This window comes from Oncorhynchus tshawytscha, linkage group LG10 (assembly GCF_018296145.1).
Source record: "Oncorhynchus tshawytscha isolate Ot180627B linkage group LG10, Otsh_v2.0, whole genome shotgun sequence".
In the NCBI taxonomy this organism is placed as follows: domain Eukaryota; kingdom Metazoa; phylum Chordata; class Actinopteri; order Salmoniformes; family Salmonidae; genus Oncorhynchus; species Oncorhynchus tshawytscha.
In genome coordinates, this window is record NC_056438.1 from 13,074,198 (window position 1) to 13,101,363 (window position 27,166).

General features: G+C 45.3%; 2 protein-coding genes across 4 annotated transcripts in view; both read left to right on the forward strand.

The window, feature by feature from the left end:
* The window catches only part of LOC112237504 (myotubularin), a 49,730-nt gene extending 45,965 nt beyond the window's left edge, over positions 1-3,765 (forward strand). For all 3 annotated transcript variants that reach the window (XM_042328141.1, XM_042328143.1, XM_042328142.1), the window contains one exon: positions 1,399-3,765. In XM_042328141.1, the coding sequence (XP_042184075.1) occupies positions 1,399-1,581 (183 nt within the window). In that variant the 3' untranslated portion in view covers positions 1,582-3,765. The remainder of the gene's footprint in view (positions 1-1,398) is intronic.
* A 4,198-nt stretch (positions 3,766-7,963) lies between these two features.
* LOC112237505 (myotubularin-related protein 1-like) lies at positions 7,964-25,584 on the forward strand. The gene is made up of 16 exons (XM_042328144.1): positions 7,964-8,396; positions 10,533-10,635; positions 12,731-12,806; positions 15,003-15,097; positions 16,441-16,548; positions 16,706-16,804; positions 17,017-17,100; positions 17,461-17,610; positions 17,691-17,879; positions 20,057-20,242; positions 23,399-23,557; positions 24,019-24,066; positions 24,161-24,253; positions 24,358-24,471; positions 25,019-25,195; positions 25,303-25,584. Exons 1-16 carry the CDS (start codon positions 8,266-8,268, stop codon positions 25,474-25,476), a joined length of 1,986 nt encoding a protein of 661 aa, XP_042184078.1. The 5' UTR covers positions 7,964-8,265; the 3' UTR covers positions 25,477-25,584.
* Positions 25,585-27,166: the final 1,582 nt, after the last annotated feature.

Genomic DNA, 27,166 nt, shown 5'->3' on the forward strand with positions numbered 1-27,166 from the left:
TTGACCTATAGACCGATAAGCATGACGGTCAACTGTATTTCCATAGACTGATATTTCCATCAATTAATTAAAAAAAATGTAAAAAGTTTTTAAAAATCTCTGTCATTTTGGCCAGCAACAGTTTTTTTTTTTTTTTTTTTTTTACTTATCGGCTTTACATTTTTTTCACGTCCAAAGGCCGGCAATTTCCGGGCTAACGGAAATCCTGGTCAGCACCCAAAGCCAGTGAGCCTACACAAATTCTAAATAATGAGTTACTATCAGAATGGGTGATTTTTATAATAAACGGGTCTTAAATACATCTACAACTAAAAGCATTGTATTTGGTTCAAAACGTTCTCAGGAGTTGTGTGTAAAAGGTGGGACCATTAGGGAAGCTGAACTCCTAGGAGTTACATTGGATGGTCAAGTCATATTGACAAAGATGTTGTGAAGATGGGGGAGAGGGGTATGTCTGTTATTAAAATATGTTCTGTGTTTTTGACACATCAGCTGTACTAGTTTTCAGGCTTTTATCTTGTCCCGTCTTCATTACTGTCCAGTAATATGGTCAGGTGCAGCAAAGACAGACCTAGAAAAGCTGCATCTGGCTCATAACAAAGCAGAACGCCTTGCCCTGAACAACAAACACAGAACTAACATCAACAACATGATAGTCTTTCATGGTTGAGGAGAGATTAACTGCCAACTCTTCTAGTTTTTAGGAGAAGCATTACTATAATGAAAATTCCAGATTATCTGTATAATCAAATAACATTCAGCTCAGACACCCAGACATACCCCACCAGGGGTCTCTTCACAGTCCCCATGTCCAACGCACAGTATTATAAAGAGCCATGATCGCATGGAACTCCCTACCATCTCCTATTACTGAGCAAACAGTAACTTTACCTTTTTAGAACAGATGTACCATCTCATTGCACTGTGAGGGGACACTAACACACCTCATTTATTTTAGTTGTATTTTGTTTTGTTTGTTTATCGTTGTATTTTTAATTTGTTTGACTGTCCTTGTGTATCAGTGTTTTGTTACTTGTCGTGTGTTTTTTGTGAATAACTGCTGCTTCGGCAAACACTACTAGGGATCCTAATAAACAAATAAACAGTATTGTGTGTTGGCACCAGACCAGCTTGCTGCTCTCATTTAAAACACTCTAGGCATCAATAATGAATATTCATGTTTTCACCGTGTGTCTCTTGAGCCTCTATACCTCTTTGTGATTGTTTATATGCTTATCTGTTTGCGTTGTTTGCATATAATTAACAGTATTTTTTTCCCTCTCCCCATCCTCTCCCTCTTCTCCTGTCTCCTCCCGCTCTCTGCCTCCCCCTGGTGGTGGTAATTACTATGTATATTCTACTCTGCTCTATCCTACCCTGCTCTGCTCTACTCTACAGCAGCAGAGTCCAGTGGAACAGCGTTACATAGAGCTGTTAGCCCTGAGAGATGAATACCTGAAGAAACTAGAGGAACTGCAGCTCTCTGACTCCTCCCCCAACTCCTCCCACCTATCAAATAGCTCCACCCCCAACGCAGCCTCTCCCACGCAGCACATCACCCACCTGCACACCCCGTTCTGAGTGGGGTCGTCACACACACTCCGACGTATACAACACATGTGTATGCGCATTCTCCGGGGTCGGTGTTGATTACATGTCAGTTCAGTTAATGAATCATAGGAGATTGATTGAAGTTCCAAATTTGAGAGTTGAAAAGTGACTTTTTCCCAATGAAGATTTTTCAGATCTGCAGGATTTCAGAATGTTCAGTTATTCGGAATTTCAGAATTTCAATTCACTTCCTGAAATTGAAATGGGTTTGACCCTGACACAGGAAGTTATTTTTTGTACATAACGTTTAAAGTAATAATGAAGTCGATAAATAACATGGAATAGACGTAACCATGGTGATTATGCAACATGTCATAGTACAGCCTTTTCACAACTTTAATAGAATGTTGTTTTTCCACAAAAACAAAGAAGCCTTAATATAAAATAAAACAATGTTTGTAGATAAACAATACTAAAGGTAAAGGGTTAAAACTCACTGGCTGCATTCCAATTCACCCGGAAGTGTGCCTTCAGTCACTCCCCTTCATGCTCATGCATTGTATTGGTGCAAGCATGGCTGGATGGAGTTTCCACCATATTCCTCACACCAGTCCCTTTTAAGTCTATGAGGGGGAGCGTATGAGTGCACACTTCAGGAGAAGGGTAGAGAATGGGATCGTAGCCCCTGCTCCTCTAGGACTGAATACACTGCACTCCTCTCCATGACCAGGGAGAGAATGGGAGACGGGAATGAAAATTTGACTAGAAGTGTATGTGACTAGGTTCCCTTCAATCATTGTGTAGCTGTACCTATGTCCCAACATAAGCAATACCAGTCCAATCATTCAGTTAAGTTTGGATAGGAAGCTTGAGTGCAAACCAAGTCCACTGCAGTTTCCCCGTCCCAACTCACATAAATTATTTAGCATTCATACCCACAGAAATAGTATAAATCAGTTCTAAGTCCCAAATTGTATAATTTATTCGGGGTTGATTATAGCCCAGTGTATGATATCCGGTAGGCCAAGTATCCCTGTGTATTGTACTGTAGAAGGTCTAGGGAGAGACGGGACACAGTCAGTTGTATTGGTTCCTATGAGAGGTGCTGAGTTTTATCTCATATTGTGGTCCACTCGAGCCTCGTCCCAAATCTGATTGTTCTGTCTTGCTGACTCAAAATAACCTCTTTTTATTAACGTTTTTTTTTTATTGGTAACAGAAACATATTTAGCAGATGTTATTGCAGGTGTAGCAAAATGCTTGTGTTACTACTGCACTGTCGGAGCTAGGATCTAACAAGTCACAATAATACACACATCTAAATGTAAAAGAATGGAATTAAGAAATATATAAATATTAGGACGAGCAATGTCAAGAGTGGCATTGATTTAAAATACAGTAGAATTGAATACAGTATATACACATGAGATGAGTAAAGCAGGATGTAAACGTTATTAAAGTGTGGTCGTAGTCATGCATTACATTTACCGTATGTGTTGGTAAGACGGCACAAACAGATCTGGCACCAGGCTAGTTCCACTCAGTCCAATAATAGTGATCAGTGGTTCTGCCTCAACCCAACTCTTTTGCACAACTTCAGAACCTTTACAACCTGTTACCTTAAATGGTCAAACCCCTCTTGGCATAAATGTAAACATTTGCCATTGACCCTCCTGATCCCAATCTGCGTGGCAAAATGGTTTAGCTCAAATTTGCTGAAGGTTTTTGGACTCCCACAGAGTAGGTTCATAAATAATCCCCAAATAAAAGCTGTGGACGGGACAAGTTGTTTTGACGAGAGCAATGTCTAGAGGTGGGATCAGATCGGTGGAAGTCCAGAATAATTTACAATGTTTCAAGGGATCACAATGTGGGCAGTGTATTCTCAGACGAGAGTTCTTTGGACAAGAATCACCATATATTTTGAGATTAGATTGGTGGGAAAACCCAGGAATTGTTTAGTTACTCTTTACAGGGCATATCCAGTGTTCTGGAGAACGCAGGTCAGGTCCAGTTCTGTGCCTTTGACCGTCTGAATTTCATCCTCAGGTGGATGTTTTGTATGTACCCAAACTATAACTTTGTCATTGTTCCTCTGTGTGTGGCATCTGTGGCGAGGGATGAAGGGAAAGAAAGCACCTGATTGGTTGTGGCAGGAGAAAGGAAGAACCCGATTGGTTGTGGTGCGGGGAAAGAAAGCATCCGATTTGCTGGGGCAACGGGAATGATGGATTCCGATTGGTTGTGTCGGGGAAAGAAAATATCCTGATTGGTTGATACAGTATGTATGCTCCTTCTGGTCAAGATCCTTTGGGTAGGATAACCAGTCACCACTGGATATGGGAAGACTATACCAGAGAGAGAACTTAGAGTGCTTGTTGCTGAACATCTATTGAAAGATGGTGGTGATGGTGGGCTAAAAATGAGGTCTCTTGATATTAAAACCTTTCAGGCACTACCTTTTCGCTCCCTAATGCTACCCCAGAATGTGTCACTTCGGAAGACTTTGGCCTCAATGAGGTGAAAAAGTTTTTAAAATAAAACCAAGAGCGAAATGAACAACAAGGCAAAACACTTTTTGGTTTGTTGGTTGGTTGTGTTTTTAGGCAAAAAAAATAAATATATTTTGTTTATTTTTTACTTTATACAAGTACAGTAACTATGATGTAATTACCTCAAACAAAACTGATTTTACTGTTAAAAGTTGTAAAATATTATTTTATTTAGTGTACCATTTGACACGTTTTATAAAAAGGAAATTAGTAGGACAAACATTTTTTCTTTGAATGGTTGGTTAATAATTTGTGGATTTCTTGTTACATTTCTTTTTTTATTTGCATTTTGGGATTTTGATTTCTAACAGAAGAGGACAGTGAATCATGAATTGTGGGAGATTTGATTCAGTCGGGAATTGATTCAGTTCCTTTTGCGTCTTCACCTGTGATTGTGTAAATAGGGGCGTGATTAGATCAATGGAGTGGCTGAGGATTTGACTTTTCTGAACCCCTCTTCTGGACAGCTAAAGGTCCCGAAGCTTCTGCTATTGTGCGGGATTCTCTACTTTACACACAGTCTCTGCTTTACTCGTAGGGAAGCGGCTATTCTAGCGAATGGTGCTCTTTTAATAAGGTTAGGTCACAGCTGAATCAATGTCTGCAAAAAACGCAATGATAGCAATCTACATTTATTTGTATTTAACCTATATTTAACTGGGCAACTGAATATAAATAGCATAACGATCTAATTGCATATCCCCATGAAACTGAGATCAAATAATTGCTATGCAGATGCTGCATGGAAGTTTCATCTGTTAAAAAAAAGGGAAAATTCTAATTCAACATTGACACTAGGAATGTGACGGGTGGTTCGATATGTGTAGAGCTGAGACTGCTTAAAGTAGAGAATTCCATACAAGCATTGAAGCTTCGGGACCTTTAGCTGTTGGGATGAGGGGCCCAGAAAAGTCTGATCCACAGCCTCGGCCTTCAATCGAACTCATTGTGGTATTTATGCAGGAGCTCTTTTACCCCCATGGTCAGATCTAATCCCTGAACAGTGGTAATACTTTACTACCACGAGGAAGTATCCCCATCACAAATCGATGCTTCCATGTTTCTCCACAATGAGAAGGCGATGCATGGACATTAGTTTGTAAACAAAGACACTGCCATAAACATTGGTATAATGAGTTTGTCTGAATTCCAGCCCTAGAAGAATTGAGCACTGATAAAGGCTGTGCAAATGGCACGCTATTAGTCCCAAATGGCACCCTATTACTGCCAATATAGTGCACTTATTTTGACCAGAGAATAGGGTGCCAGCTGTCGCTAGTGATTTTGTTAATTTTCTTCATGTATTCTACCTTTAGCATAGGGATATCTTGTCGAAAGGGATTTCTGTCATATTATAGTCTACTTACTCCCTAGCCTGGTGTCCCAGATCAGTTTGTGCCGTTTTGCCAAATCCTTGTGAGTCATGACCATAGGAGTTAGCTTGGGTGCCAGTCTGTTTCAGGGGGCGTACTGTCAAGGGGGGTGTACTTGTACAACAAGCTGCCTCATGCTACAGAAACAGGAGATCGACTGCTGCCCTATGGGCCTGTCTGGCTTGGACAAGGCTTTACATACCAGTCTTTGTCTGCTCTGTTCATGCCAGGGCGAGCAGAAACCAACTGGCACCCAGCCTACATGGGAGTTTTGGCAAGACAACACAAACAGCTGTGGGATTCAGGCTGTACTACTCCTCTCATGTATGAGTAGTCCATGTTGGTTGTTGTGTAAATAATGCTGATTAAATTAATTTAAAGATTTCTCACTTTTAAAAAAACGTTGAATTGGGTTGTTTCTTGGAGTCTGAATGTGATATTTTATTATCCTTTGTTTATTCAGGTCATATTTAAATGAGGAAAATCTCTTATGTTTGGTCATGTGAGTCTTGTGGATTTTCAAACCTTGTCCTTTCATAGGATGTCTCAGACCTAAACTGACCTTGTCCTTTCATAGGATGTCTCAGACCTAAACTGACCTTGTCCTTTCATAGGATGTCTCAGACCTAAACTGACCTTGTCCTTTCATAGGATGTCTCAGACCTAAACTGACCTTGTCCCTTCATAGGATGTCTAAACTGACCTTGTGTGTCTCAGCCCTAAAACTGCCCTAAACCTTGTGTGTTCAGCCCTAAACTGACCTTTGTGTCTCAGCCCTAAACTGACCTTGTCCCTTCATAGGATGTCTCAGCCCTAAACTGACCTTGTCCCTTCATAGGATATCTCAGCCCTAAACTGACCTTGTGTGTCTCAGCCCTAAACTGACCGTGTGTCTCAGCCCTAAACTGACCTTGTGTGTCTCAGCCTGAAGTATGACATTTGGTTACTTTTTTCAGCACTGTGTAGTGTTGGTCCCATGTATCATGAGCTGAAATTAAAGATCCCAGAAATGTTCCAAATGCACAAAAAATGTATTTCTCAACAACAGAAAAATCACATTTGTTTACCCCATGCTAGTGAGCGTTTCTCCTTTGCCAAGATAATCGATCCACCTGACAGGTGTGTGACAGGTGTATCAAGAAGCTGATTAAACCGCATGATCATTACACAAGTGCACCTTTTGCTGGGGACAATAATAAAAGGTCACTGAAGTGTGCAGTTTTGTCACACACAATGCCACAGATGTCTCAAGTTTATGTGTGTGCAATTGGCATGCTGACTGCAGGATTGTCCACCAGAGCTTTTTCCTGCGAATTGAATGTTAATTTCTCTACCATAAGGCGAGATCCTGCTGCCATCACCTCATGCTTCACCATGATAATACACTGCCTCATGTCGCAAGGATATGTACACAATTCCTGAAAGCTGAAAATGTCCCAGTTCTTCCATGGCCTGCATACGCACCAGACATGTCACCCGTTGAGCATGTTTGGGATGCACTGGATCGACGTGCATGACAGCGTGTTCCAGTTCCCTCCATTATCCAGCAACTTTGCACAGCCATTGAAGAGTGGGACAACATTCTACAGATCACAATCAACAGCCTGATCAACTCTATGGGAAGGACATGTGACGCGTTGCATGAGACAAATAGTGGTCGCACCAGATACGGACTGGTTTTCTGATCTACACCCCTAACTTAAGGTATGTGTGACCATCAGATGCATGTCTGTATTCCCAGTCATGTGAAATCCATAGATTAGGGCCAAATGTATTTATTTAATTTGACTGATTTCCCTATATGAACTAACTCAGTAAAACCTTTTGAAATGGTTGCATGTTGTGTTTATATTTTTGTTCAGTATACTTTCTAGATACATTTCAATGGGGCCTACCCTAGCTTCCTGGAATAAGTTACAGATAACTGACAAAAATCAACAAAACATCAGGTGTCTTACTATGGCGTTGGGCCACCACAGCTTCAATGCACCTTGGCATTAGATTCTACGAGTGTCTGGAAATCTTGGAGGGATGCAGACACCATTCTTCTCCAACCAATTCAATCATTTGGTGTTTTGTTGATGGTGGTGAAAAACGTGGTCTCATGCACCAGTCCAGAATCTCCCAGAAGTGTTTAACTGGGTTGAGTTCTGGAGATGGAGACACACCCTTTAAACCCCCTATGCTCCTTCGAGACCCCTCTTTCAAAGAGGTAAACTGGGCATTTTTAAACATGACCCTAAGCATGATGGTATGTTAATTCCTTAAATAACTCCGGAACCATACCTATGTGGAGCCACCTGCTTTCAATATACGTTGTAGCCCTCGTTTACTCATGTTTCCTTTATTTGGGCAGTTACATGTACCTCGTGTGACCTACATTTGTAGGCGCACTAACAATGTAATAACCAGACCTATTTTATGGGAAGTAGGCATTAAACAGTTAACACATCCTCAATCTAATGGTTTTTGATGCTGAAACTGGTTGATGAGGATGTGAGCTTCTGGCTCCAGAAATGCATTTTGGGTAATCTCAGTGGTTCGCGTGCGGGGGGGTGTTCAAGCGCTCGGCTTCTGCTAGTAAATAAAAACACACACGCCTAATTGATCAGTTAATAACACAATCAGACTTGGCAGTTAGCGAACAACCGTATTCTGTCTCGTGCTGTGAGCTAATAGCTAACACATTCTTAAACACGTCGCCTGCAACCCAGATCTGTTGACAATCGGAAAGGATTTAGATTTGATCCATCTAACGAGAAGGAAACCGGGTGGAGTGGAGCTGGAAAATGGAAAAGCAGTTGTTTGGAGGAGTCGCCGGTGGAGATAGTACTGCGCAGCCGGGAGTACCGAATCGAAACAAGCCTCGGACATTGGCCACCTCTGGGTCGAAACAGGATAGCGTGGAGACATTGGACAGGTGATAGGTTATTTTGATATCGGTACACAGCTGTTACAATGTTAGGCTCATTTACACTGGGCAGTGTCGCGCATAGAAGAGCGAATGTCTCGTTCGTAGGCTGCAGCCTAGACAATTGTTTACCATATGTTGTTACAAAACCGTTACAATGTTGTGCTATTTGTGCTTTTTCTGATGGACGATGTCGTTGTCTGCATGCATTTAGGGGACTTGTTTGACATATGTTGTTAGTGTAATTTTCAACGAGAACGCGACCGTTGTAATGTTTGCTTTTCAAAGTGCTACACTGCTCTGCAACATGCATTCGATTATTGTCCGGTGAAACAAAGCAGTACATGAATCTCTAGTCGCCGACTGTGTCTCGTGTATTTCAGCGCCTCCAGATGGACGCAGGGATCCGTGCCAAGCGAACACGCCTCAGTTATACAGCCGAGGCTTTGCCAGCAGGACTCCGCCTAACCGCGACCTGTTTCAGCCCAGAATGTTGCACACAGGCTTACTTATTGTGACGCAACTACTGCGTCTGACTGTCTATATGGTATCTCTCCCATAGGCTAAGGCTTTACAGTTGACAGTAAACATGTATATCGCTATCGTTAGGGGATTCACTGGCATGGGGAACATATGTTTGTTTACATTGCCAAAGCAAGTGAACTAGCTAGATAATAAACAAAATTGAAATAATAATTCATTTAAAAGTAAACAGACAAAAGTTCCAAAATAATAAAGACATTTCAAATGTCATATGTCTATAAACCAGTGTTCTAACAGTGTGCAAATAGTTAAACTACAAAAGGGAACATAAATACATTTGGGTTGTGTTTACAATGGTGTTCTTCACTGGTTACCCTTTTCTTGTGGCCTCAGGTAACACATCTTGCTGCTGTGATGGCACACTGGAATTTCACCCAATCGATAGGGGAGTTTATCAAAATTGGATTTGTTTTCAAATTATTTGTGGATCTGTGTAATATGAGGGAAATATGGTCTCTAATATGGTCATACATTTGGCAGGAGGTTAGGAAGTGCAGGTCAGTTTCCACCTCGTTTTGTGGGCAGTGAGCACATAGCCTGTCTTCTCTTGAGAGCCATGTCTGCCTACGGCAGCCTTTCTCAATAGCAAGGCTCTGCTCACTGAGTCTGTACATAGTCAAAGACTTCCTTAATTTTGGGTCAGTCGGTGGTTATTCTGCCACTGTGTACTCTCTGTTTAGGGCCAAATAGCATTCTAGTTTGCTCTGTTTTGTTGTTAATTCTTTCCAATGTGTCAAGTAATTATTATCTTTTAGTTTTCTCTTGATTTGGTTGGGTCTCTCTCTCTCCCTTGATCCCTCTGTCCCCCTCTCCCTCCCTCCCTGTCTGTCTCTCTGTCATCATATGTACCCTCATCCCTCTCTTCTGCACTCTATTCCCCTCTCCCTCATGTCTCTCTTCCTCCTTCTCACTTTCTGTATATCCCCTGTCTCCCTCCCCCGGCTCCCACCTCCCTCCCCCGGCTCCTACTCCCTCCCCCGGCTCCTACTCCCTCCCCGGCTCCTACTCCTCCCTCCCCCGGCTCCTACTCCTCCCTCCCCCGGCCCCCGTCTCCCTCCCCCTCCCCCTCCTCCCTCCCCCTCCCCCCTCCTCCCTCCCCCCGGCTCCCTCCTCCCTCCCTCCCCCTTGTCTGTCTCCCTCTGTCTCATATCTCCCCCTCATCTCCCCTCTCTTCTGCACTCTATTCCCTCTCCCTCATGTCTCCTTCCTCCTTCTCACTTTCTGTATATCAGGTTCCCTGTCTCCCTCCCCCGGCTCCCACCTCCCCCCCCGGCTCCCACCTCCCTCCCCCGGCTCCTACTCCCTCCCCCGGCTGACACTGCATCCCTCCAAGGTGGGACACCCCCACACACACAGGCATACAATAACAGGTTTAGACACAGTCATCACACAGTTGTGTTTTCTCCCTGACAGGATTGGAGGAGGACAGATCTCCCAAGGGTCCCTCCCTAACCCAGCTGCATCAGTGTCCCTGTGTGCTTATACACTTCAAGTAGCTGTCTAGAGCGGGATTTGTGTCCCTCTCCCGCTCAACTGACTGTCTCCCCGTCATCCTCTTCTTCTCTCCCGGCTCAGTCATGACTGTCATTCTTCCTCCTCCAGTCCTACAGGTTCTCATGTAGAATGGTGTAAGCAGCTGATAGCAGCCACCATCTCCTGCCAGATATCATCTGTACCCGCTGACACTGCATCCGGAGACTGCAAGGTGGGACACCCACACACACACACAGGCATACAATAACAGGTTTAGACACAGTCATCACACAGTTGTGTTTTCTGACTGACAGGATTGGAGGAGGACAGATCTCCCAAGGGTGAGGTTAATTAACCACAGCTGCATCAGTGTCTGTGTGTGCTTATACACTTCAAGTAGCTGTGTAGAGCGGGATTTGTGTCGTAGTCTACGTCAACTGACTGTCTTGCCCGTCATTCTTCTTCTACGTCAACTTACTCAGTCATGACTGTCATTCTTCCTCTACGTCAACTGACTCAGTCATGACTGTCATTCTTCTGCTACGTCAACTGACTCAGTCATGACTGTCATTCTTCCTCTACGTCAACTGACTCAGTCATGCCCGTCATTCTTCCTCTACGTCAACTGACTCAGTCATGCCCGTCCTTCTTCTACGTCAACTGACTGTCATGCCCGTCATTCTTCTTCTACGTCAACTGACTCAGTCATGCCCGTCCTTCTTCTACGTCAACTGACTCAGTCATGCCCGTCCTTCTTCTACGTCAACTGACTCAGTCATGCCCGTCCTTCTTCTACGTCAACTGACTCAGTCATGACTGTCATTCTTCCTCTACGTCAACTGACTCAGTCATGACTGTCATTCTTCTGCTACGTCAACTGACTCAGTCATGCCCGTCCTTCTTCTACGTCAATCGACTCAGTCTTTTGCTTCCAGTCCAGTCTACAGCAGGGTTTCCCCAACTCTGTCCAGGGCCCCGCCTGGGAGCACATTTTGTTTTTTTGCCCCAGCACTACACAGCTGATTCAAATGATCAAAGCTTGATGATGAGTTGGTTATTTGAATCAGCTGTGTAGTGCTGGGGCAAAAACACAAATGGACCAAGTTTAGGAAACCCTGGTCTAAAGCATTGTTTTACAGAGGTTTAGAGGTTTATAGATTTTGTATTCACAGTCAGTGCTTCTCTCACCACCTGTTGCAGCTTTGCCTCCTGGTGATGTTAGTGTCCACTAGGCGTGTGTGTGTGTGTGTGTGTGTGTGTGTGTGTTGTCTGTAACCCACAGGTGTCCAAGCGGTCTGTTCTGAGTGTGAGATTTAAAGACTGTTACTGCTTCCACCCGCCAAAGTCCATTAATATTAAAATGGGTTTATCTTTACTACTTGACAACCTGTCAAGGAGCGTGTGGAATACAGAGCTGTGTAGAAAACCGTTTTTCCTATGTGATGACCTACTCTTCTATGGCTGTCTCAAGCTTTCAGCTAATTCTTTGTGTTTTGTAGTTTGTAGGAGCTGCTGTTTTGATTCTCCAGATACTCTGGTCTACAGACTTCAGGGTGTTACTGTAGCCTGTCTGCGACGTTGTGTAGCTTCGCTCCCTTCTTCACTTCCTGTTAGAACTCCACTGATTCTAACTTTGAATTTTTCTACAAAGTTCCGTCGCCCACACACGCCTCATATCCTGTCTCTGTAGAGGAGACATGACCTTTTGGGCCTCAAAGACCCTTTCTTCAACTCTTCTGCCTTTTCTGCATTCTCGCTCTCTCTCGTTCTCCCTCTCTCGCGCTCAAATTCTCTCTCTTTATTCTCTTGTTCTCTTTCCTCCTTCACACTCAAGATAACTTGCAACTGTAACAGAAGTAACTCTTCCTATTGCCCTCTGCTTCCACGGTTACCATGCCTCTCCCTGGTTAAGGACTATGGAAGGGGGACATATTTACCAGGGCAACAGTGACTCTGAGCTTCCTGATAATGCTTTGGCAAGTCTCTCTCTTCTATCCCTCCATCCCTCTCTCCTGCCCCTTATGATATATGCTAATTAGCAGACGATTTTATCTAGAGAGACTTGGTCATGCGTGCAAACATTTTAAGTATGGGTGGCACATGTTCCTTCTCCCTTGTCTATAGCTCTGTCAATCTCTCCATTTCCTTTCCCCATCGCTTTGATCCCTCTCTTCCACTTACCCCCTTCGTCTCCCAGTGTCTAGCCCTCTCTTTGGCGTTCACCTCTTAGCTGTAGGTCTGTGACAGTGAGAAATGGTTCTGCTTAGGACCCGATGTTCTGTTTAAAAAGTTCTAGATCTGTTCCTTACTGTGGTTCTATGTTCTAGCCTCCAAGAGACGGAACCAAGCAGGTCCAGACGGATGAGGTTCCACTGGTACCGGGAGAGACCATCAAGGCTGTGGGTTAGTAGCACTACGGTCTCTGTCTTCAGTCTCTCTCGGTCTCTCTCTGTCTCCCTCTCTAGAATCCATCCACTACTTTTCAGTGTACTCTCCCCCCTCTCTCTCTGTCTCCCTCTCTAGAATCCATCCACTACTTTTCAGTGTACTCCCCCCCTCTCTCTCTCTCTGTCTCCCTCTCTAGAATCCATCCACTACTTTTCAGTGTACTCCCTCCTCTCTCTCTCTGTCTCCCTCTCTAGAATCCATCCACTACTTTTCAGTGTACTCCCCCTCTCTCTCTCTGTCTCCCTCTCTAGAATCCATCCACTACTTTTCAGTGTACTCCCCCCCTCTCTCTCTCTCTCTTTCTGTCTCCCTCTCTAGAATCTATCCAATACTTTTCAGTGTACTCCCCTCTCTCTCTCTCTCCCTCTCTAGAATCTATCCACTACTTCCCCTCTCTCTCTCTCTCCCTCTCTAGAATCTATCCACTACTTTTCAGTGTACTCCCCCTCTCTCTCTGTCTCCCTCTCTAGAATCTATCCAATACTTTTCAGTGTACTCCCCCTCTCTCTCTCTCTCCCTCTCTAGAATCTATCCACTACTTCCCTCTCTCTCTCTCTCCCTCTCTAGAATCCATCCACTACTTTTCAGTGTACTCCCCCTCTCTCTCTGTCTCCCTCTAGAATCTATCCACTACTTTTCAGTGTACTCCCCCTCTCTCTCTCTGTCTCCCTCTCTAGAATCTATCCAATACTTTTCAGTGTACTCCCCCTCTCTCTCTCTCTCTCCCTCTCTAGAATCTATCCACTACTTCCCCCTCTCTCTCTCTCTCCCTCTCTAGAATCCATCCACTACTTTTCAGTGTACTCCCCCTCTCTCTCTGTCTCCCTCTAGAATCTATCCACTACTTTTCAGTGTACTCCCCTCTCTCTCTCTGTCTCCCTCTAGAATCCATCCACTACTTTTCAGTGTACTCCCCCCTCTCTCTGTCTCCCTCTCTAGAATCTATCCACTACTTTTCAGTGTACTCCCCCTCTCTCTCTCTGTCTCCCTCTAGAATCCATCCACTCTTTTCAGTGTACTCCCCCTCTCTCTCTCCCTCTAGAATCCATCCACTACTTTTCAGTGTACTCCCCCTCTCTCTCTCTCCCTCTCTAGAATCTATCCACTACTTTTCAGTGTACTCCCCCTCTCTCTCTCCCTCTAGAATCCATCCACTACTTTTCAGTGTACTCCCCCTCTCTCTCTCTCCCTCTCTAGAATCCATCCACTACTTTTCAGTGTACTCCCCCTCTCTCTCTCTCTCTCCCTCTCTAGAATCTATCCACTACTTTTCAGTGTACTCCCCCTCTCTCTCTCTCCCTCTCTAGAATCCATCCACTACTTTTCAGTGTACTCCCCCCTCTCTCTCTCTCTCCCTCTCTAGAATCTATCCACTACTTTTCAGTGTACTCCCCCTCTCTCTGTCTCCCTCTAGAATCCATCCACTACTTTTCAGTGTACTCCCCCTCTCTCTCCCTCTCTAGAATCTATCCACTACTTTTCAGTGTACTCCCCCTCTCTCTCCCTCTCTAGAATCTATCCACTACTTTTCAGTGTACTCCCCCTCTCTCTCTCTCCCTCTCTAGAATCCATCCACTACTTTTCAGTGTACTCCCCCTCTCTCACTCTCTCTCTCCCTCTCTAGAATCTATCCACTACTTTTCAGTGTACTCCCCCTCTCTGTCTCCCTCTAGAATCCATCCACTACTTTTCAGTGTACTCCCCCTCTCTCACTCTCTCTCTCCCTCTCTAGAATCTATCCACTACTTTTCAGTGTACTCCCCCTCTCTCTGTCTCCCTCTAGAATCTATCCACTACTTTTCAGTGTACTCCCCCTCTCTCACTCTCTCTCTCCCTCTCTAGAATCTATCCACTACTTTTCAGTGTACTCCCCCTCTCTCTGTCTCCCTCTAGAATCTATCCACTACTTTTCAGTGTACTCCCCCCCTCTCTCTTTCTCTCTCTAGATCTTTGTCTCCATTTGACTTATTTACCTTTTTTCTGTCCTTTTCTGTTTTTCTCTTTCTTCATCCCGGTACGAGAGCAGCTGTAGTTGTAGTTGTTGACATGTTTTACACTTTCCTAGTTTGATGTCGCTCTTCACGTGAAACAGTCTGTTTCCTCCCACTGAACACGGTTTCAACACTGTCGTGTATTTGTTTGTTCCCTCAGCCAAGGATGTGATGTACATCTGTCCCTTCACGGGTTTGGTGACCGGAACCCTCACCAGCACCAACTATAAACTATACTTTATCAGCCTGGAGAGGGTAAGAGTACACACACACACACACACACACACATATATACACATACAGACGCATAGACACACACACACACACAGATACACATACACACAGACACATAGACACACACACACACAGACACACACAGATACACATACACACACACAGATACACATACACATACACACACACAGACACACAGACAGACAGACACATACACACACACACACACACACACAGACACACAGACAGACAGACACAGACACACACACACAGACACATACACACACAGACACACACATACAGACACACACAGACACACACAGATACATACACACACAGATACACATACATACACACATACAGACACATAGACACACACACACACACACACACAGATACACATACACACAGACACATAGACACACACACAGACACACACAGACACAGACACACACACAGACACACATACACACATAGACACACACAGACAGACAGACACATAGACACACACAGACACATAGACACACACAGACACACACAGATACATACACACACAGATACACACACACACAGATACACAGATACACACACACAGATACATACACACACAGACACACACACAGACACATAGACACACACAGATACATAGACACACACAGACACATAGACACACACACACACACACACACACAGACACACACACACACATACAGACACATAGACACACACAGACAGACACAGATACATAGACACACACAGACACACACAGATACATAGACACACACAGACACACACACACACAGATACACAGACACACACAGACAGACACACAGACACACACAGATAGACACACATAGACACACACAGATACATAGATACACACAGACAGACACACAGACACACAGACACACAGACACACACAGATACACAGACACACACAGACACACACAGATACAGACACACACAGACACACACAGACACAGACACACAGACACAGACACACACAGATACATAGAGACACACAGACACACACAGACAGACACACACAGACACAGACACATAGACACACACAGACACAGACACACACAGACACAGACACACACAGACACAGACAGACACACAGACACACACAGACACACACAGACACACACAGACACAGACACACACACAGACACAGACACACACACAGACACACAGACACATAGACACACACAGACACACACAGATACACAGACATACACACACAGACACACACACACACAGACCCTGTCCCATTTCCGTCTGATTCCCGTCCCATTTCCGTCTCAACCCTGTCCCATTTCCGTCTCACCCCCGTCCCATTCCTGTCTGATTCCTGTTCCCAGGATACTCCGTTCATCCTGGATGTGAACCTGGGAGCGATCAGCCGTCTGGAGACCATCAGTGTTCAGAGTCATGGAGAGAACACAAGGGGCATGGAGATAGTCTGTAAGGTGAACGTTAGATAGATCATCTACGTTAGATAGATCACTCAAATAGATCATCTATAGCATCAGTATACATCAAGTTTTATGTTTGGGTTGTGGACATTGTCCTGTCAGTTATCAATATGTAATGAAACATCTCTCTCTCTCTCTCCCTCTCCATCAGGACATGCGTAGTCCCAGGTTTGCCTATAAGGAGGATGCCAGCCAACCAGAGATAGTGGAGGTTCTGGCCAAACACGCCTTCCCCCTGTCAAACGACCTGGTGAGACCTATCAATCACTCTCCTAGCAGCCTGATAGGTGCAGGGATGTGTCACTCAAAATGGGGCAGGCTCTTAATTAGAATTTATATATTGGTTTGTTTGGAAAACTATCACTCGAGGGGGATCATAACATGGGGTGGAGTCTTAGAATCCTTGCTGATTGATTGGTTGAAAGACCTGCCACTCACTCTCCCTGGCCTATCCCCTTGCAGCCCCTGTTTGCCTTCCTGTATAAGGAGGAGTTTCCTGTGGATGGGTGGAAGGTGTATGACCCCATGGCAGAGTACAAGAGACAGGTAACCATGGAAGTTTGTACTTTAGATTGTGAATATTAGCTAATAGACATGTTCACTTAGATCAGGCAAAGTTGTAGTTTCACTCAAGACCGAAATGTTTATATCAGTGAGATTAGCATGTGTCTAGATGCATTTAATCACTCCTACTCACTCATCTCCCACTAGTTCTGGATATTGGGCTAGTTCAGCAGGTGTGTAGAAAGCCTTACTCTGATTCATCCACACTCCCACAATCCTTTGAGGTTAATGTGCATTGATTCTTGAAGTCTTGAAATGTTCTTGAAATGTTTCATGTAAGACTAGCTTATATGAACTGTTCTTCAGTACATTTAGCAGTGTTCCTGTCCCCCCCCCCCCCAGGGTCTCCCCAACGAGAGTTGGACCATCAGCAAGATGAACAGTAGTTATGAGGTGTGTGACACCTACCCTGCCCTGGTCGTCATCCCCACCAGCATCAAGGACGACCACCTCAAAGGAGTGGTAGCCTTTAGGGCCAGGCATCGCATACCGGTATGCATCTCTCTCTCTGGGAAAATGACAGTGAAAGTTACCAGGTTAAATCAGTGAGGATGGTACTTAAACCCCCCTAGGTGTTATCGTGGATCCACCCGGAGAGCCAGGCCACTATAGTCCGTAGCAGTCAGCCTTTAGTGGGCCCCTCTGACCGGCGTTGTAAGGAGGACGAGAGATACCTCCAGACCATCATGGATGCCAACGCTCAGTCTCACAAACTCACCATCTTTGACGCCCGACAGAGCAGCGTGGCAGACAACAACAAGGTGTAGTTGTTAAATCAAGGAGCTCCATCACTGTGTTAAACTGCTTCCACCCCTTCTCCTTTTTCACTCTACTTATTTCCCTTCCTTCTACCCCTCCTTCCTTCCTTCTACCCCTCCTTCCTTCCTTCTACCCCTCCTTCCTTCCTTCTACCCCTCCTTCCTTCCTTCTACCCCTCCTTCCTTCCTTCTACCCCTCCCTCCTTCCTTCTACCCCTTCCTTCCTTCTACCCCTCTTTTCCTTCCTTATACCCCTCTTTCCTTCCTTATCCCCCTTCCTTCTACCCCTCCCTCCTTCCTTCCACCCCTCCCTCCTTCCTTCCACCCCTCCCTCCTTCCTTCCACCCCTCCCTCCCCTTCCCTCCTTCCTTCCACCCCTCCCTCCTTCCTTCCACCCCTCCCTCCTTCCTACCACCCCTCCTTCCTTCCTTCTACCCCTACTTCCTTCCTTCTACCTCCCTCCCTTCCCTACTTCCTTCCTTCCACCCCTCCCTCCTTCCTTCCTTCTACCCCTCCTTCCTTCCCTACCACTTCCTTCCTACCACCCCTCCTTCCTTCCTTCCTTACACCTCCCTCCCTTCCTTCTACTTCCTTCCTACCACTTCCTTCCTTCTACCCCTCCTTCCTTCCTTCTACCCCTCCTTCCTTCCTTCTACCCCTCCCCTCCTTCCTTCCTTCTTCCCCTCCCTCCTTCCTTCTACTTCCTTCCCTCCCTCCTTCCTTCCACCCCTCCCTCCTTTCTTCCTTCCTTACTCCTTCCTTCCTACCACTTCCTTCCTTCTACCTTCCTTCTTCTTCCTTCCTTCTCCTCCCTCCTTCCTTCCTTCCTTCTACCCCCCTCCTTCCTTTCCTTCCTTCTACCCCCCCTCCTTCCTTCTACCCCTCCCTCCTTCCTTCCTTGTACCCCCCTCCCCTCCCTCCTTCCTTCCTCCTTTCTTCTACACCTCCTCCCTCCTTCCTTCTACCCCCTCCCTCCTTCCTTTCTTCTACCCCTCCCTCCTTTCTTCCTCCCTTCTACTCCTTCCTCCTTTCTTCAACCCTCCCTCCCCTCCTCCCTCCTTCCACCCCTCCCTCCTTCTTCTTCCCTACCCCTCCCTCCACTTCTCCTTCCTTTCTTCTACCCCTCCCTCCTTTCTTCTACCCCTCCCTCCTTTCTTCTACCCCTCCCTCCTTTCTTCTACCCCTCCCTCCTTTCTTCTACCCCTCCCTCCTCTTCTACCCCTCCCTCCTTCTTCTACCCCTCCTACCCTCCCTCCTTTCTTCTACCCCTCCCTCCTTTCTTCTACCCCTCCCTCCTTTCTTCTACCCCTCCCTCCCCTTCCTTTCCTTCTACCCTCCCTCCTTCCTTCCTTCCTTCTCCTTCCTTCTACCCCCTCCCTCCTTCCTTCCTCCCCTCCTTCCTTCTACCCCTCCCTCCTTCCTTCTACCCCCCCCTCCCTCCTTCCTTCTACCCCTCCCTCCCCTTCTCCCTCCTTCCTTCTACCCCTCCCTCGTTCCCTCCCTCCTTCCCTCCCTCCCCCTTCCTTCCTTCTACGCCTCCTTCCTCCCTCCCCTCCCCTCCTTCCTTCTACGCCTCCCTCCTTCCTTCTACCCCTCCCTCCTTCCTTCTTCTACCCTCCCTCCTTCCTTCTACGCCTCCCTCCTTCCCTCCCTTCCTTCCTTCTACCCTTCCTTCTCCTCCCCTTCCCTCCCTCCTTCCTTCCTTCTACCCCTCCCTCCTTCCTTCTCCCTCCTTCCTTCCTTCTACTTCCCTCCTTCCTTCTACCCCTCCCTCCTTCCTTCTACCCCCTCCCTCCTTCTTCTACCCCCTCCCTCCTTCCCTCCCTCCCTCCTTCCTTCCTTCTACTTCCCTCCCTCCTTCCTTCCTTCTACTTCCCTTCCCTGCCTCCCTCCTTCCTTCTACGCCTCCCTCCTTCCTTCTACGCCTCCCTCCTTCCTTCTACGCCTCCCTCCTTCCTTCTACGCCTCCCTCCTTCCTTCTACGCCTCCCTCCTTCCTTCTACGCCTCCCTCCTTCCTTCTACGCCTCCCTCCTTCCTTCTACGCCTACTTCCTTCCTTCTACGCCTACTTCCTTCCTTCTACGCCTACTTCCTTCCTTCTACCCCTCCCTCCTTCCTTCTACCCCTCCCTCCTTCCTACCACCCCTACTTCCTTCCACCCCTCCCCTCCTCTCTCCCAGGCTAAGGATGGTGGTTATGAGAGTGAGAGTTTCTATCCCAACGTAGAACTCAACTTCCTGGAGATCCCCAACATCCACGTGATGAGAGAGTCACTGAGGAAACTGAAGGAAGTGGTCTACCCTAGTATAGATGAGGCTCACTGGCACTCTGCAGTCGACCAGACACACTGGCTAGAGTACATACGGGTAAGGAGGACTCCCTGTCTTTTCTCTTGAGTTTTGCTCTCTCTATTTTGTACACACACTATGATAATGGTGCTGGAGGGAATGGCTGACATTTTACAGGCTCTTAACCAACTGTGTTGTTTTTTTTGGGGGGGGGGGTCACATTGTTTGTAACTCATTTTGTACATAAAGTTGCTGCTACCGTCTCATGACTGGAAAGAGCTTCTGGGCATCAGAACAGCGATTACTCACCTCGAACTGGACAAAGATTTTTTTGATTAATGAGTCCGACACCAAGGACATACTGCTTTGCCGAGACAAGGCCCAAATCCCCATCATCAGCGTGAAGAAAAGGGCGGGGGCGCCTTGTAAGAATTTGTGGACGAGTAGGTAAACCACCACTAACCTCTGTATTATTGGCCAACGTGAAATCATTGGAAAACAAACTGGACGATCTACGATTAAGACTATACTACCAACGGGACATTAAAAACTGTAATATCTTATGTTTCACTGAGACTTGGCTGAAAGACAACATGGATAATATAGAGCTGGCTGGCTTCTCCGTGTTTCGGCAGGACAGAGCAGCTACATCTGGTAAAGTGAGGTGCGGGGGTGTGTGCCTATTTGTCAATAACTGCTGGTGTGCGATGTCTAATATAAAATAAGTCTTGAGGTATTGCTCACCTGCAGTGGTGGAAAAAATACTCAAGGATGATAATTAACAGAAAATGACTCAAGTAAAAGTGAAAGTTGCCCAGTAAAAGTATCTGGTTTTAAATGTACTTAAGTACAGGGGTGGGAAAAGTACTCAAAACGTCATACTTGAGTAAAAGTACATGCTATACATCAAATTCCTTATATTAAGCAAACCAGACAGCACAATTTTCATATTATATTTAATTACGGGCACACTCCAACACTCAGACATCCTTTACAAACAAGTATTTGTGTTTCGTGAGTCTGCCAGATGAGGCAGTATGGATGACAAAGCATTATATTGATTAGCATTATATTGATTAGCATTATATTGGTGCCATAATTCGGTCCTGCTTTAGCATCATATTGATTAGCATTATATTGGTGCCATAATTCTGTTCTGCATTAGCATTATATTGATTAGCATTATATTGATTAGCATTATATTGGTGCCATAATTCTGCTTTAGCATTATATTGATTAGCATTATATTGGTGCCATAATTCTGTTTTAGCATTATATTGATTAGCATTATATTGGTGCCATAATTCTGCTTTAGCATTATATTGATTAGCATTATATTGGTGCCATAATTCTGCTTTAGCATTATATTGATTAGCATTATATTGGTGCCATAATTCTGCTTTAGCATTATATTAATTAGCATTATATTGGTGCCATAATTCTGCTTTAGCATTCTAAATGTAACGAGTACTTTTAGATGTCAGGGAACATGTATGGAGTTAAAAAGTACATTATTTTCTTTGGGAGTGAAGTGGAGTAAAAGTTGTCAAATATAAAGAGTAAAGTACAGACACCCCAAAAAACGACTTAAGTAGTACTTAAAAGTACTTTACACCACTGCTTGCCTGAGGTAGAATACACACTATCTACCAGGAGAGTTCTCATCTATATTATTCGTAGCCATCTATTTACCACCACAACCCAATGCTGGCACTAAGACCCCACTCAACAAGCTGTATAGGGCCAGAAGCAAACAAGAAAATGCTCATCCAGAAGCAGCGCCCCTAGTGGCCGGGGACTTTAATACAGGCAAACTTAAATCCGTTTGACCTCATTTCTGCCAGCATGTCAACATGTCAACTCCAGACCACCTTTACTCCACACCGAGACGCATACATTTGGCAATGACCACAATTCTATCCTCCTGATTCCTGATTACGCGCAAAAGCTAAAGTGGTGACTCGCTCAATATTGAAGTGGTCAGATGACGTGAATTCTACACTACAGGACTGTTTTGCTAGCACAGACTGGGATATGTTCGGGGATTCATCCAATGGCATTGAGGAGTATACCACTCAGTCACCGGCTTCATCAATATATTTTGGGGGCTCCAGAGTGGCACATTGGTCTAAGGCACTGCATCTCAGTGCTAGAGGTGTCACTACAGACCCTGGTTTCTTTCCAGGCTGTATCACAACCGGCCGTGATTGGGAGTCCCATAGGGAGGCTCACAATTGGCCCAGCGTCGTTAGGGTTTGGCCGGGTTAGGCCTTCATTGTAAATAAGAATTTGTCCTTAACTGACTTGCCTAGTTAAATAAAAGTGCATCGACGACGTCATCCCCACAGTGACCGTACATACCCCAACCAGAAGCCATGGATTACAGGCAACATCCGCACTGAGCGAAAGGCTAGAGCTTATAAGAAATCCCGCTATGCCTTCAGACGAACCATCAAACAGGCCAAGCGTCAATACAGGACTGAGATTAAATCCTACTATGCCGCCTCTGACGCTTGTTGGATATGTCAGGGCTTGAAAACTATTACGGACTACAAAGGGAAACCCAGCCGTGAGCCATCATAGTCCCTGTGCCAACATTCTTAAAATAAAGTGGTGATCCTAACTGACCTAAAACAGAGCATTTTTACTAGGATCAAATGTCAGGAATTGTGAAAAACGGAGTTTAAATGTATTTGACTAAGGTGTATGTAAACTAGGCAGTGTCAGAGGAAGGCCCAAAAAATTGTCAGACTCCAAACACCCAAGTCAGACTGTTCTCTCTGATACAGCACAGCAAGCGGTACCGAAGCGCCAATTCTAGGACCAAAAGGCTTCTTAACAGCTTCTACACCTAAGCCATAATACTGCTGAACAATTAATCAAATGGCCACCCAGACTATTTACATTTTGACCCCCCCCCAATTTACACCATTTGCTGTTTATTATCTATGCATACCACCGGTACTCCTTGTATATAGCCTCGTTATTATTATGTAATTTTCTTGTTACTTTTAGATTTTACTATGTTTTGTTAACTAAAAGTATTATTTAGTAAATATTTTCTTAACTCTATTTCTTGAACTGCGTTGTTGGTTAAGGGCTCGTAAGTAAGCATCTCACAGATAGGTCAACCCCTGTTGTGTTCTGCGCATGTTACAAATAAGATTTGATTTGACACACACACACAGGGGGTGGTTCATAGATCAAGCTTACTGTCACTAAATGTCTCCCTAGCTGCTCCTGGCGGGCGCCGTGCGTATAGCTGACAAGCTGGAGTCTGGTAAGACCTCTGTGATGGTCCACTGTAGTGATGGGTGGGACCGGACGTCCCAGCTCACCTCTCTGGCCATGCTGATGCTGGACAGCCACTACCGCACCCTGAGAGGATTCCAGGTGGGTGGGAGGGATGGATAAAGGGAGGGGGGGGAAGAGAAGGGGTAAAGGCTGTCTGTGGACAATTGTCACAGTGGCAGCTTGGAACATTCTATAGTCGTCCGACATCAAAATTGTCCTTGTCATTTTGAAAAGTATAAACACAAAAACGACATCAACAGCCTGGTGGTCCAAAGGGCATACCTGCTGTATTTTAACACAAATAAACCTTTTTCAAATTATTTTAGTTTGTCAATCTAGCACCCAAAATCAACTGTCTAAACAATGTGTTGGTTAGTTTCTAGTTTGTCAGCTAGCTAATACTGCTCAGAGCCTAGCTGACAACATCTTAACTTCAGCTACTTTTGATTCATTATTACAAGAAGAAGGATCTCAAGATCACTATATCTTGTGCAGTGCCTTGTTGGTGAGGGAGGTTTCTGTGGTCAGTTCTGTAAAGTATAAGAGCTGTGTCTCCTCAGGTGCTGTTGGAGAAGGAATGGATCAGCTTCGGACACAAGTTTGCTGCGGTGAGGATTGTGTGTTTTTATATGGTTTCCTGCGGGTTTTTATACAGGTGTGTGTGTGTGAGGGGCTCTTTGTGTAATAACCTGTGTTTTTCAGCGTGTGGGTCATGGGGATGAGAACCATGCCAACTCGGAGAGATCGCCACTCTTTATCCAGTTTATAGACTGTGTCTGGCAGATGAACAGACAGGTGAGTGTGACACACACCGTACAGGCATGTACACACATCTGATGAGTTTTCCCTGCTACACACAAACAAATGATACTTTTTTCTTTCTGTCTATTTGTTCCTAGTTCCCTGCAGCGTTTGAGTTTAATGAGTTGTTCCTGATAACCATTCTGGACCACCTCTATAGTTGTCTATTTGGTACATTCCTCTACGACAGCGAACAGGAAAGAGTAGCCAAGGTACGGACCATTTCTTTGCTGACGGGGGTGGGAGGTTGGGTCACCTAGTCACAATGAATGAAGTTCTCATCTGGTCTCTTACTGAATATAATGTTTACATACCCTACATTATTCATCTCATATGTATACGTATATACTGTACTCTATATCATCTACTGCATCCTTATGTAATACATGTATCACTAGCCACTTTAAACTATGCCACTTTGTTTACATACTCATCTCATATGTATATACTGCACTCGATACCATCTACTGCATCTTGCCTATGCCGCTCTGTACCATCACTCATTTATATATCTTTATGTACATATTCTTTATCCCTTTACACTTGTGTGTGTGTATAAGGTAGTAGTTTTGGAATTGTTAGTTAGATTACTCGTTGGTTATTACTGCATTGTCGGAACTAGAAGCACAATCATTTCGCTACACTCGCATTAACATCTGCTAACCATGTGTATGTGACAAATACATTTTATTTGATTTAAAGCCATGTGTGGAATGTTGATTAACTCATGCCTGTCTCTCTTTCTCTCCTCCTCAACAGGAAGTCCAGACAAAGACAGTCTCTCTGTGGTCCTATATCAACAGTCAACCAGAGGACTTCACCAACCCGTTCTATGTGGACTATGAGCACCAGGTCTTGTACCCTCTAGCTAGTGTCAGACACCTGGAGCTGTGGACTGGGTACTACGTACGATGGAACCCCCGTATGAGGCCGCAGGTAGGGGTGGGTGTTGTGAAGGAAGACAGACCTGACTGTGTGTTGCTTTACGGCTTGTTCTGCACGTGTATCCGTACATGTTTCTAAATCTGCATCTCTCTCATCAGATGCCGGTGCACCAGAACCTGAAGGAGCTGTTGTTCCTGAGAGCAGAGTTACAGAGGAAGGTAGACGAGTTGGAGAGGGAAGCATCTTCATCACGCGGCTCTCTCTCGTCTTCATCGGAACACACATCATCACCCTCACACAGCGGGGGCACGCCCCTACACACCATTGTTTAATACAGTACACACATACCATTGTCTAACACACACACACACACACCTGAATGCAGTCCCCAACACAGAACTGAACACAGACACACACCTGAATGCAGTCCCCAACAGAACTGAACACACACACACACACACACCTGAATGCAGTCCCCAACACAGAACTGAACACACACACACACCTGAATGCAGTCCCCAACACAGAACTGAACACACACACACCTGAATGCAGTCCCCAACACAGAACTGAACACACACACACACACACACCTGAATGCAGTCCAACACAGAACTGAACACACACACACACACACCTGAATGCAGTCCAACACAGAACTGAACACACACACACACACACCTGAATGCAGTCCCCAACAGAACTGAACACACACACACACACACACCTGCATGCAGTCCCCAACACAGAACTGAACACACACACACCTGAATGCAGTCCCCAACACAGAACTGAACACACACACACCTGAATGCAGTCCCCAACACAGAACTGAACACACACACACACACACCTGAATGCAGTCCAACACAGAACTGACACACACACACACACACACACCTGAATGCAGTCCCCAACAGAACTGAACACACACACACACACACACACACCTGCATGCAGTCCCCAACACAGAACTGAACACACCTGAATGCAGTCCAACACAGAACTGAATGCAGTCCAACACAGAACTGAATGCAGTCCAACACAGAACGGAATGCAGTCCAACACAGAACGGAATGCAGTCCAACACAGAACGGAATGCAGTCCAACACAGAACGGAATGCAGTCCAACACAGAACGGAATGCAGTCCAACACAGAACGGAATGCAGTCCAACACAGAACGGAATGCAGTCCAACACAGAACGGAATGCAGTCCCCAACACAGAACTGAATGCAGTCCCCAACACAGAACTGAATGCAGTCCCCAACACAGAACTGAATGCAGTCCCCAACACAGAACTGAATGCAGTCCCCAACACAGAACTGAATGCAGTCCCCAACACAGAACTGAATGCAGTCCCCAACACAGAACTGAATGCAGTCCCCAACACAGAACTGAATGCAGTCCCCAACACAGAACTGAATGCAGTCCCCAACACAGAACTGAATGCAGTCCCCAACACAGAACTGAATGCAGTCCCCAACACAGAACTGAATGCAGTCCCCAACACAGAACTGAATGCAGTCCCCAACACAGAACTGAATGCAGTCCTCAACACAGAACTGAATGCAGTCCCCAACACAGAACTGAATGCAGTCCCCAACACAGAACTGAATGCAGTCCCCAACACAGAACTGAATGCAGTCCCCAACACAGAACTGAATGCAGTCCCCAACACAGAACTGAATGCAGTCCCCAACACAGAACTGAATGCAGTCCCCAACACAGAACTGAATGCAGTCCCCAACACAGAACTGAATGCAGTCCCCAACACAGAACTGAACACACGTAACCACTTGTTTGTTCGTCTTTGTATTCCTGAATCACTTTTTCACTTCGTGTTTTTATCATAAAGAACTAGAAAGAGTTTAACTTGAGAAACGAGGTACACGTTTATAACAAAGTTTCATTCTTTTTTTTTGTTTTATTTAAAATAAGGGAAAAGAAATGAGGTAATGAAACTGAGAAAAAAGCACCATAGTATTGTGTGTATTTTAACATAGAACATATGAATAGATTG

What these genes read in the sequence shown, in the direction of transcription:
- LOC112237505 (XM_042328144.1), top strand. Translation starts at nt 8,266, where the DNA reads ATGGAAAAGCAGTTGTTTGGAGGAGTCGCCGGTGGAGATAGTACTGCG. An exon ending in AGCGTGGAGACATTGGACAG is followed by an intron (nt 8,397 to 10,532) that starts GTGATAGGTTAT and finishes TTCCTCCTCCAG; the next exon opens with TCCTACAGGTTCTCATGTAG. An exon ending in TGGCAGAGTACAAGAGACAG is followed by an intron (nt 17,101 to 17,460) that starts GTAACCATGGAA and finishes CCCCCCCCCCAG; the next exon opens with GGTCTCCCCAACGAGAGTTG.